The 13285-nt window shown below is 38.8% G+C and overlaps 1 protein-coding gene across 3 annotated transcripts; it reads left to right on the plus strand.

The window, feature by feature from the left end:
• Positions 1 to 591: 591 nt before the first annotated feature.
• snrpd3.S (small nuclear ribonucleoprotein D3 polypeptide S homeolog) lies at positions 592 to 7165 on the plus strand. Of its 3 annotated transcripts, none has more exons than XM_018232649.2 (4): positions 592 to 748; positions 2854 to 3002; positions 5566 to 5758; positions 6994 to 7165. In XM_018232649.2, the coding sequence occupies exons 2-4, from the start codon at positions 2877 to 2879 to the stop codon at positions 7053 to 7055; spliced, it is 381 nt and encodes a 126-aa protein (XP_018088138.1). In that variant the 5' UTR covers positions 592 to 748; positions 2854 to 2876; the 3' UTR covers positions 7056 to 7165.
• Positions 7166 to 13285: the final 6120 nt, after the last annotated feature.

Here is a 13285-nt window from a genome sequence, read left to right on the forward strand (position 1 = left end):
TTAAGGGAGACTTTCAGTGCACAGCAGAAAAGCAAAGCTGTTTATGGTTAATGAATATAATATTATTATAGACGTGTCAGTTATGTCTTGCCTTTCATTTTTATCTTGCCATTGTTGCACCGTAATAGTGCGAGAGTAATGGTAAAAAAAACACAGCTCCAACAACAATCTTGTAGCTGCATTTGGGTGTCTAAATATTGAATAGAGTCTACTTGACATTAATTCACTGTGATCCCCCCCTCACCCCACAGAAATTCAGAGGCAGCGACCCCTTCAATCCCTACAAACATCCAGCGACACCATGAACTGGCCCAAAACCTGAGGTAGAGGTTACAACCTGTACTAAACCTACAATACAAGTTGGCAACACTGGGAATTTAGTTGCAGGTCCTGTCAAGAGTCCGCAGCCGCCACTAGAACCCATTAGCACTTTCCTATGTTTGAATTTGCCGCTCACGAAAAGGTAAGCCGCAGTGGAATGGTAGGATCACATGACCGTGAATTTCCGAGGCTAGGAACTAGCCGCTACCTATATCTGTTTCCCACCGGAAGTTTTGTGCTATCGCAGTAGCTGGGAAAAGGGACGGAGATAAGAGAACTTGTTTCCTGTTCGCTGTGCATTGTGGGACGCCATTAGATCGTAGAGCAGAGCCACGCTAGTAAGTGACACGGAATACAAACAGAAGTTGAGTCCGCGCTTTTGCAGAAGGCCGAGGGTTGAAGGTCTTGTTTCCTCGCTCTCAGTTAGGTTGGTGCATCTTGGGGATGCAATTGTGCTGCGCGTTCGGCTGTTTTGTATGGGAGGGAGTAGTGATTCATTGTAAATATTGTCTTGCTAGTGCGGTTACAAGCGGAGTCCGGACGCAATAATCCCGCTCATTTTGTCGGGACATATTTCTGCTTTAGTCCGGGGCGCGCACTCTTCTCTGTAGGCCCGGTTATCCCATTCATTAAGGCTATCGCGCCCACTTGTGTGGATTAAGCTTCACAAAAACCGCGCGTATGTCGGGGAGGCATTGGGGCATGTCTGTATCTGTCTGTGTATCTGTCTGTATCTGTCTGTGTATCAGTGTCTGCTTTGCACTCACTGCTGCAACATGTCTTCACACTTAGTGCCGTTGTATGGAGTTTTCTCAGGAATGCATTTCAACTTGAAAATGTCTCTCCAGATTCAATTATATACAGCTAGCCATGTACTTCTTTATGCTTAGGCCTTTCCTCAGCCTTGTTCTAATTAGAAACGTCAGACTAAAAACGGAAGATCTTCTTCAAACATCACTAAAGTGAATTTATCAGAGATGTTGTGCCTGAGTTTCTGGGGTTGTGGCTGTGCTTACAACTAGTAGTGAATTCACGGATCCGCACACACACTATTATCTTAAGTTGGGGACGTGGCCCTTCTTTTTATTGTTCTACCCCCAGCAAGATCTTGAGGGGCCACCCCAAAAAGCTATTAAAATGGTACCCTTCCACCTCACTAACATGCTTCAGGGGTTGCGGGTAGACGGGTTCATTTATTCATATTTGGTGGCATTGCCCTAAAGCTACCAGATTTTGAGCCAGAGTATACATAATAACAAGTGTAACAGGGCTTATACTTAGGAAATCCCCCCTAGAAGCTTTGCTACATGGGTGAGTTGCGGGAGGAAACAAATGGGTTCGGCAACTAGTAGGCCGTATATTCACAGCAGCCAAACAGACAATTGCCAAAGCATGGAAAGCCAAATCACAAGACATACAGGAAGTAAAAAACAGACTAGAAAACTATTTAGCCATGGAAAGGCTCTCCTCAGCTGCCAAAGGCGACTTGCATTCCTGCAATAAAATCTGGGGGGGCCTGGATCCAATATAGAGGCTTAACAGCAATAGGATAAAATAAAGAAAAAAAAAGAACAGAAACCCAAGTTGAACTGAAGAAGCTGCTCAGATGAGTAGTGAAACATCTTCATTGATTACTCAGCAAGTCCAGTTGTTTTTAGATTTACCTATACTAGATATACCATGACCTGGATGAATGAAAATCTTCATAGTCAACCCAAGGTTTGCTTTTTTCCCCAAAAAATAAAACAATAAAAACCCCTATGAGATAACATTATAAACAGTTATGCACCCCCTTACGGATACATTTTCTTGGTTAATGTTGTACCATTTGTGTCTATTCTTTTCTATACTATTACTATTGGCGTTCTATTTTCCTTTTTATCAAACAATATTTGTAATCTGCATCACAGCCTTATTGACTTTTTTTTTGTTTTTTAAATTGTAAACAGTGCTTACTCATGGAAAACAGGAACAGCAACTGTAACTTGATTTTCTTCTATTTCTTTATTGTAAAACAAAATAAAAAAAATTTAAAATTCAGTCCCCAACTGCAGATAATAGTGTGTGTGTGTATGTATCCGTGTATTCACTACTGTTGCTAAGGGATCTTGCCAGGTCGACGGAGTTGCCAGTAAAAGTAGAGTTGCGGTAGATATAACACAATATGTGCTTACAGCTAGGCAGGTGAATATCGCAGCTGTATATATGAGTACAAAAATATTACTGCTGGGCAAGGATAACTTTGTGGTTTGTAAAATACTCTCCCTGTCTATTTGTAGGTTTGATGTATGTGCCATTGATTGTGCTACTCTCTTATATGCTTTGGCTACTACAGGGAAAATGTTCTCCCACCATCACCTAATAATAAGGAATGCTTATTACCAACGCATTGGCATGTGTTCAGTATTATTTATCCCCGGATTAGGTTTGTTTTTCATCTTGTTTAAGGATTTTTAGTTGAATGTAAATTTGTTTGCAGATCCTTTGTATGTTTTCTTCCCTTCCTGCTCATTTTGACTTCTTCATTTCCAGTTTAATTTCCATCAGCTGTCAATATGTCTATCGGGGTACCAATTAAAGTTCTTCATGAGGCTGAAGGCCACGTTGTGACGTGTGAAACCAACACTGGAGAGGTGTACAGGGGAAAATTGATTGAAGCAGAAGATAATATGAACTGCCAAGTAAGTACAATCAGCAAGTCATTCTTAATCTTTTAATAGCAAGTGCACCTAGAACATATTTCCCTCGTACCATGTTTGTGTTTGATTGTAGCATTAACTCTTTATACCATGATTTGTTTGAATAAGCGACTGTAATAAAGACAAGTGATAAAGAACTAGCAGCAACATTACATTTGTAGCTTTAAAAAGCATTTTTTTTTTTAAATGGGGTCAGTGGCCTCCATTTACATAGTAACATAGTTAGTACATGTCCATCAAGTTCAACATTTTATTTTTTTTTTAATCTGCCTGCCAGTTGACCCAGAGGAAGGCAAGAAAACCCATCTTAAGCTTCTCCAATTTGCCTCAGAAGGGGAAAAAATTCCTTCCTGACTCCAAAATCAGACTAGTCTGTGGATCAACTTGTACTATGAACTATCTTCTAAAACCCTGTATTCCATCGCTTGCTAAAAAGCCATCCAACCCCTCCTTAAAGCTATCTAATGTATCAGCCTGTACGACTGATTCAAGGGAGAGAATTCCACACCTTCACAGCTCTCACTGTAAACTTAATTTAAAAGCTGGATCAATCTGAGGAAGGCAAATAATTCAAAAACTATAAAAGAAAATGCCTGTCACCTTAAATAAGCTATTCTATAGCATACTGAAGCTTACATAAAGGAACAATTCAGTGTAAAAATAAAAACTGGATAAATAGGTTGTGCAAAATAAAAAATGTTTCTAATATAGTTAGCCAAAAATGTAATGTAAAAAGGCTGGAGTGACTGGATGTCTAACATAATAGCCAGAACACAACTTCCTGCTTTGCTGCTCTCTAACTCGGAGTTAGTCAGCAACTTGAAGAGGGGGGCCACATGGGACATGACTGTTAATTGAATTTGCAATCGATCCTTAGCAGCTCAGATTCAAAATCAACAGTTATGACCCATGTGCCCTCCCCTCAAGTCATTGATTGGTTACTGCTTGGTCTCCAGTTAGTGGAAACCAAGCGTTCTGAAAAGCAGGAAGTTGTGTTCTATTAGACATCCCGTCACTCCAGACTTTATACATTACATTTTTGGCTAAATAACTATATTAGAAACATTTTTTATTTTCCACAGCCTAAGTATTTACATTTTTTTATCTTTATACTAAACAATTCCTTTAAACGTGAACCACCCCTTTAAAATGCCTTAGAATTAGGCCATTTATACAATGTTGCACTTCAATTACAGGGGTGCTTAAACTTAAAATGCAGGGCTATTTCCTTAATGTAGTACGCCTATTACCCTATCCATTAGATTGTGCTAATATTCTCAAATACAGTTAACCCACCATTTTGAATCCCCATTTTGTTTTCCTGCATTTTCGTCCCACCAATATATAATGCATTATATATTTTTCTGATTTTATGCCACCTTTTCTGGTCCCTAAAAAATAAAATGGGGGGTTAAACTGTAACTTAATCCTTAACATTTGCAGTGCCCTAGATATATCCCTAGAGGTCAGTATAGTATTTGCATTTATTTTGAGGGTTGAGCTTTCATTTTATAATAGTCATTGGTTGTAAATGTAATCACAGTTGACACAGGTGCTTGCTTATTCCTTCTTGTTTATAGGTTTTAATTTTTTTTGCGTTATTTAGCATCTCTCCAGTTTGCAATTTCAGCAATCCAGTCACTAGCGTCCAAATTGCCCTAGCAACCATGCATTCATTTAATTTTAAAGCAATGTAGCAGTAGTTTGATCTCCAGGTTTTTTAAGTCTGCTTTAATCAGCTAGCTTGCAACATTGTTTCGGGAGTCAGAGCCAGAAGTGCAGGAAAAGTAACCAGACAGATGGTGCTTTCATAAGCAATTAAAGGGGGGTTACCGTTAAGTAAACTTTTAGTATGTTCTAGAATGGCTAATTCTAAGCAACTTTTCAGCTGGTCTGTATTAGTTTTTAATTTGCCTTTCTTCTGACTCTTTCAAGCTTTCAAATGTTGATCACTGACCCCATCTAAAAACAAATGCTCTTTAAGGCTATGCATGTGGTGTTATTGCTACTTTTTATTACTCTTCTTTCTATTCAGTGCCTCATCTATTTATATTCCAGTCTCTTATTCAAATGAATGCATGGTTGCTAGGGTAATTTGGACCCTAGTAACTAGATTAAATTGCAAACTGGAGAGATGCTAAATAACTCAAATAAAAAAAAAAAAATGAAAACCAATGGCAAATTATCTCAGAATTTTGTCTGCATCATACTAAAAAGTTAACTCAAAGGTGAACAACCCCTTGAAGTAACACATGGAAATTATATACTGGATTTTGAAAAGTTGCAAACAATTATATTATTGTGCATAAATGTTCTTGGTGGTAACTCTTTGGGAAAAAAATCTAAATTGTACTGTTTTTGAGCTTAGCAAGTCAAAAAAACAAGTTATTCTGTTTCTATCTTCCTGTGTGATAATCAGATTCCCAATGCATATATACATAGACACTGAGGTTGGTGAAGGCACAGGTAATTTCTCAAGTATTGCAATGTGTTTAGCCAGTGTTACTTTTTTTTCTATGAATATTTGTTGTATTTTGATTTTCAGATGTCCAACATCACTGTGACGTATAGGGATGGAAGAGTGGCACAGCTAGAGCAAGTCTACATCCGAGGCAGCAAAATCCGTTTCCTCATTCTCCCAGACATGTTGAAAAATGCACCCATGTTAAAGAGTATGAAGAATAAAAACCAGGGTTCGGGTGCAGGTAGAGGGAAAGCAGCCATCCTCAAAGCCCAAGGTGAGTTTTATTTGTGCAGGGTCTGTAGTAGCGTAAAATCTCATTTAGATTACGACCCTACAATGACTTTATTAGTCTTCTCCTTTCTTTCACTCTTTCTTCTTGTGTACTGTTAATGAATAACATTGTGACACGCAGACATGATATCTATCTGTAATAGTTACTGATCTTCATTAACAATTCTCCAATCCTACTGAAAATTTGCTTTTAAGGTACAAACTAAATGACAAATGGGTATTTGCTTCATATTCGGGGAAGGAATTGTTAGCCCAAGGAGAATAGAAAGGGGAAAAATATGGGTAAGAGAGAAGGAAAATACTTTTGGGCGCAATATTTGTACCCACCACTTTGAGACAATCCCAAAGATTCAGCATGAAATCCGGTTCCATTAGCAATACCAGGCTTTTATTCTGTTAGATATTAGACACTATCTTCAGATTCTTGTTTTTGTTTTCCATGGATTGAGTACCTGCTATAAAATGACAGCTACTTGAACTGGGATAATTGTCTATCTGCATTCCTCTAAATGGCCACTGGGGCTGCATATTCACCTTACAATTTAAAGGACAAGGAAAGTCTAAAATAGTATAAGGCTAGAAATGCTGTATTCTGTATACTAAACATAAGCATGAACTTACTTCACCACAAAGCTTAATCAAATGAAGGGAGAATTTCACTGTATACAGTCAGGTTTCTTATAAAAACGGTACACGGTTTTTAATTAAAGTATATTGGAGATAGGTTTCTTTTTCATTAAAGAAAGTAAAAATGGGATGTTATTTTTTTGCCTTTCCTTGTCCTTTAAGAAAGACATTTATCAGGTTTTGCCGCCTTTTCTGTGCCCGATGTTGATTCTGGTTGCAGAAAGCTAGTTTGAACCAATAGCACACACCATTTGTTTAACTGGGTAGAAAGGGTAGTTACAAATAAGCACCCAATAATGTGTTTTGTGGTTAACCAGCAACATGGTCATACAATTCAGCTTTTTAATTTTGTACAGGCTTAAATATTCTGACTTTAGTTCAAGGTTTTCTTTTAGATGATTCCATGGTACAATGTGAATCTTCCTTTTATAGAGAAAAAATATAGGCTGCTACATTATGCAAAATGCATTTCTGGGCTTGAATAGTGAAGAGGTATACCCCAGCCTGTGCAAACATTTCCATGTTTTACAGACGGTGCAGTTATATATAATGCATGGTACTTCACCATTATGTCGTACTTTTGTTTTCCAGTGGCAGCGAGAGGAAGAGGCCGTGGGATGGGACGCGGGAATATCTTCCAAAAACGGCGATAACCACAATTGGTTTTGTATTTTTAATGTGGTGATATGTTTTGATATGTTCCTGAATATTTTCCATTTTTGTTTTTTTTTCTTTTGCTTAATAAAACTGTTCATGAACGGAATAACATGTTTGTCTTGTGCTCTAGATGATAAACAGCATATTCTACTGCCTGGGATGTTGGTTGTGTGGTTCTGGAGTATGCAGGCAGATACTAGTTGCTCTGACTCATTCACAGCTGCATGTGGTTGGCCGATGGCTTTAGATGTAAATGTTCCCTAGTTCACAACTTAAAGGGGTTGTTCACCTTCCAAACACTTTTTTCAGTGCAGTTGTATTCAGATTGCTCCCCAGAAATAGACTTTTCTCAATTACGTTCCATTATTTATTTTTTACTGTTTTTCCGAAATTGAAGTTTTAAAGTTGAATGTTCCTGTCCTGCAACATTTAGTTGATACATTTCTCAGCAGCATTTCTGGAATATTCGCAACTATTGTATCAATTCTAACGGTTGCCTTTAATGAAATCCAGCAGTATCTGGGGAATATTAGGAACTATTGTATCAATTCTAACAGCTGCCTGTAATGAAACAAAGATAAGAAATGTATCCATTAAATGTCTAAATTTAGAACCGTTTTGGGGGTTCTAAAGCAGAGCTGCTTTAGAAGGTGAAAAATTACACTTTACACTTCAATATTAGAAAAACGGTCACACATAGAAAATAGAAAGTAATTGGAAAAAGTCATTATTTCTGGTGCAATTGAACAAGAGTTGTTTCACAATGTGTTGAAATGTGTTAATTGAAATGCCTCACAGACGTATCAAAATACACATACAGTTGTGTTCAGAAAAAGAGCAGCATATTTACAAAAGTGATGCAGTGTAAGGGGGCTCAATTCTAAGATTAAAAGGAACCTTCTGTTCAGTTATTTAAAGAAACATCCAAGAGACCTATATTACTAACCAGAAAATATTGTCTTTAAAGAAATGGTGGGTAGGCTGACATTCACTTGATATAGGCATCCTACACATGTCCATGCTAGATCAAATTATTACTAAACTAGCAGGTTTTCCAGGAGTCCATTCTGTATTTTAGAAGATTATAAATGCTGTATGAATCCCTGTTTAGGTTCCAGTACTCCAGGAACTTTTCATCACTCTCCACTACAGCTCATCCTTCACTGGAACCCACCTCATTCTGATAAACTGTGACATACATACAGTAATGGGAATGAAATACTAACACAGCTTCTAGCACAATTTTATGGGATGCTTCTAAAGAAGAAATGAGCAAATATTCAATTGTAACTATTTAAGATAAACAAGTCTCTTGGTAGAACTGAGACTTTTAGTTTCATTAGCCAAACAAATATTGCCCTAAAACTCTCAGAAATTGGTTCGAACTTTCATTACCTGGCAAATTTTGTTTAATTAACATGGTAATATTAGATGTGGCTATAAAATGGGCATGGTCTAAAATGTAAGTGTGGCAGATCTTTCTGTCCCTTTAACCAGTTGTCAAATATTGAGACATTCCTACCAGAGGCTTTATCTCAAATATATGGTCAGTATGGCTGTCTACACAGTCAAAAGATTTACTATTATCCCTTATTTACATTTTGTAGGTGTTACCTAGCCTTCACAGAGATTATGCAGTGTTCACATCAGTCCCTGTCCCACAGAGTTTACAGGCTAAGGGCTTGTCCAGTTGCAATGACCCACAGCAGTAGCTATACCAGTAGCTAACTTTACAATTTTATTATATTTCCCCGTGTTCGAAAATAGTGCCCAGCACACTTGCTAATTTGCATACAAATTTAAATACATGTTTATTTGGGGTGCTGCTAATTTATCAAATGCATTAGAATGCAAAGGAGAAGGAAAGCTACTGAGGCATTTTATTGCCAATAGATTAGCTGCAATAGTGCAAGCTAGAATGCTATATTTATTCTGTAGAATGTTTTACCATACCTGAGAAAAAAGCTCTAGAACCTCTCTGTTTGTTTAGGATAGGAGCTGCAGTATAAACATGGTGACATATCACCTCCTGCCTGAGTCTCTCCCTGCTCTGGGCTCAGATTACAGTAGAAAAGGGAGGGGGAGAGGAGCAAACTGAGCATGCTCTTGCCCAGGGCAATGAGGTTTAAGATGAAGGCAGGAAGTCTGATACAGAAGCCTATGTGTACACTATAGAAGGAAAGAAATGCAGTGTTTCTTTTGAAAGGGAACTCAGAGCAGCACTACTTTGGGGGTTTACTGGTATATTTAGATGGACCTTTCTGATAAGGCTTGCTTAGTTTTAACTTTTCCTTTAAGTAAGTAACTTTTATTGTTGCATAAATAGTTTTTTTTATAGTCTACATAAATGTTGTCCAACTTCTGTGGTTCCAAGGGCTGAAAGTTTTCCAGCCAATAATGGAAGCCAGTGTTTTGTGGAAGCCAGCCTGTTTTTAAACCACACCCATGTTACCACAAGATCATGTCCACATTAATTGTGGTAGCACACCAAAAAAACGGTTGGTGCTCACTGCAGGGATATAAGTTATCACTCGTGAAAAAGTTGTCATGTTAAGACATACCCTTAAATATATGCCTCCTCTTCCCTTTGGATAACACAGCACCCCCACAACATGATTAAACACCTTAGGGGCTCCTGGCAATTTATTTTCAAATGCTAACAAAGCCCCAGAACAAATACCAGGCTTATGTTCCACAGGCAGAGCATGGCACACACTGGCAGAGCAGGGCACACAGGCAGAGCATGGCACACAGAGGCAGAGTATGGCACACAGGCAGAGCAGGGCACACGCAGGCAGAGTAGGGCACACAACACACGCAGGCAGAGTAGAGAACACAGACAGAGCAGGGCATACACAGTCAGAGTATGGCACACGCAGGCAGAGTATGACACACACAGGCAGAGCAGGGCACACACAGGCAGAGTATGGCGCACACAGGCAGAGTATGGCACACAGCACACACAGGCAAAGCATGGTACACACAGTCAGAGCAGGGCACACACAGGCAGAGCAGGGCACACATAGGCAGGGCACACGCAGGGAGCATATGGAAGGCAGAACAGAGCAAGAGAGGGAACCACTCTAAATGTACTACATACAGTGACACAGTGCTGCTATCCGGTTAGCATTTTGTATGAAGTGTGAACAGGTGAACAATGTGGGCAGTTTCAGTCTGGGTCTCTAGTGTGAACAGTACAGGGCTTCAGGGGTGAGAATAATAAGAGGTGTCACAAGTGTTTAGTCTGAATTTGAGGTTTAGACAATGCAGGGGCCAGTTAATTTCTGTAGTGATACCTTTTAAATTTTACATATGGTAAACAGACACAGCAGGTAGGTGGGGGGCCACACAAGGGGGGATGGCCGCCAGTTGGACAGCCCTGGTCTACGTTATAGTTTGTTCATGTGTCGGAGCACTGCAAATGAATGTGTATTCATATGTGTATGCAAGCCAATGAGACAGTAGTTTACAGGAATGTCACACAAGATGGACCCCATTCTTTACTCTAGGAAACAATTATGGATTTTTGAATACTTCTTTAACGAACAGAAGATAATGAAACATCTGTTTAAAGTGGCTCAGTACACTGCCTTATTGTGACAGGTAGCCATTGCTTCAGAAATGATTGTGAAAGCCTGGCAAGCTTTTCCTATACCTTGTGGTTATGCACTGCTGCCTGCTTCATAGGTCTCTGTGGGACAGAATTGAGCAATGCCCCATAGGGATTAGCAGTAGGGAGATGTGACCATAGCAACAATATGTTATCTTTACTGCAGAAAGTCTAGTTCTGTGTTCGCTTCACTGCTAATAAGCTTAGAGGTGAACACTGTGCTTTGCCAAATCTCATCCAGCTCCTGCCAAACTGGGCTGTTCCCACCGATCTCCTTTCTGTTTATTCTAAGATTGGTTAACTCATTGCCAGCCAGCGAGGAAGCAACATATTGCATGCTAGTCCCTTGTACCTTGATGGGTTAATCTAAACCAGTGGCTGGGAGATCAAATCATTGTCATTGAGCAGATAAGGGCCCACTGTAAAAGTGAATTGTATTTAAAAGAAATATTCTGTCTGTAAAATGAGGAGACAATTTAATTACATAGCGAATAATGTACCCCCAATTGTATAATATAAAGATACTAGACATTAAGCCCGTTAAATTAACGGGCGCTAGACGGGCCGCCAGAGACGGTCCGTGGGGCACATGCGCAGTAGCGCAATCCCACGGACACAGGGACTGGACACAGAGACACTTCGAACTTTATTAAATAGGATTATAAATTACAGAGGAGGTCCATCACATGTTATACTGATTATAGAACTCCATATTCTATTATATATCCTCTTATTTTACAAGAGAAGATACATTATTTATTATAGTACACAAGTTTCAGTGACTTGTGTGAGCGGAATTATATCAGTAAGCACTGTTTATAAGGATCGCATATACAGGATATTCATGGCTCGGGTGTGTATATATATATATATATATATATATAAGTAAACTAGTCCCAAAAGGTGCACACCATTTACTGTGGAAATGCCTGGGTGCCCGCAATAGGGGAATAGATACTTGTGCGAGAAATATCGACACTCACTGGACTTTGTATAGTGCAAAATAGTTAAATCCTTTGTTTGAACTCGTTCAAATAAAGGATTTATCTATTTTGCACTATACAAAGTCCCGTGAGTGTCGCTATTTCTCACACAAATATATATATATATATATATATATATATAAGTAGATACATACAGTACATACAATAAAGGAAGTTTGCACTGCAATACCAGTGTATCTTGTTATGTGCTTGATAAGGCACTTGGCTTCTATCTTAATTTTCAGACTCTAGCTGTCATTTGTACGGTGAAATTCTCTATTAAAAATGGTATGCACTGTTCATTTTCATTATCCCCCATTATCCTCCAAAAGATGAACCTCAGTTGCTTACTAAATAGCACTCTATAGGAGTGTCTATCTAACCAGCCTGGCAATTTCTTATTTGGATCTGTTAAGATAAGTACTTAAAGGGGTGGTTCATCTTAATGACTTTTATTATGTTATAGAACGGCCAATTATAAGCAACTTTTCAATTGGTTTTCATTATTTATTTTTTATAGTTATTTGTCCTTTTCTTCCGAGTCTTTGCAGCTTTCAAATGGGCGTCGCTGACTCTCTTTTAAAAAACAAATGTTCTGTAAGGCTACAAATGTATTGTTATTGTTACTTTTTATTACTGATTCTTCTGTTCATGCCTCTCCTATTCATAGTCCAGTCTCTTATTCAAATCAATGCATGGTTGCTAGGGGAATTTGGACACTAGTTATCAGATTGGTTAAGAGTCAAATTGAAGAGCTGCTGAATAAAAAGCCAAATAACTAAAAAACCTTCAATTATAAAAAATGAAAACCAATTGCAAATTGTCTCAGAATATCACTCTCTACATCATACTAAAAGTTATCTCAAAGGTGAACAACCCCTTTAAGTATGTAGGAGAGTAGCATATTTTTAAATATGAGTTCCATGCCTGTGTAGCAATCAGGAAAACAAAGCGATCCGAGTGCCATCCCACCGGCAATTTACACTCTAGCCGGCGGGAAAGCAGTTCTGGGAGATTAGTTGCCCCAAGAAGAAGAGGAAACTTTTCGCCGGGCGACTAAATCTCCCCGAATGTCCACGTGTGTCTCTGCTGTAACTGCTCTCTCAAAGCAAATCTCTTGCAGGAAAGTTGCTCAGCACTTCATGGTTCCCCCATATCTGATGCAACTTGGTTGTTGCAATTTAAGGATAAAATGCAAATCATGCAACTGTATACCATGATATCAGGATACACAGGATACCATTGATATCATTGCAAATCCATGAAGCAAATCCATGACACCGTTGCAGGTTAAAAACATTAGTGTTATGTTGGTTACATGACAGTAACAGCAGCTGTGACTCTTACTAACTGGTACAGTTGCCTGTGTGAACTGCTCCATAGTGAATATGCAGAACCACCTTGAGTTTTTGTAGCTGCCAATGAGATGCAGGAGAGGTCCCAGTGTGAAGCAACTTAAAAAGGATTTTTTTCCATACTGTAGCGTATCTGATATGTTGAGAGTTCCAGGCTCCAGCCTGCTGCACCATACTAGTCTGCACCATACTATTCTGCACATGAATACAGTGGACAGACACCCATAATGAATAAAAAATCGAGACTATACCGAGACTATATGGCAGTGGCGGAATTA

This window comes from Xenopus laevis, chromosome 1S (assembly GCF_017654675.1).
Source record: "Xenopus laevis strain J_2021 chromosome 1S, Xenopus_laevis_v10.1, whole genome shotgun sequence".
In the NCBI taxonomy this organism is placed as follows: domain Eukaryota; kingdom Metazoa; phylum Chordata; class Amphibia; order Anura; family Pipidae; genus Xenopus; species Xenopus laevis.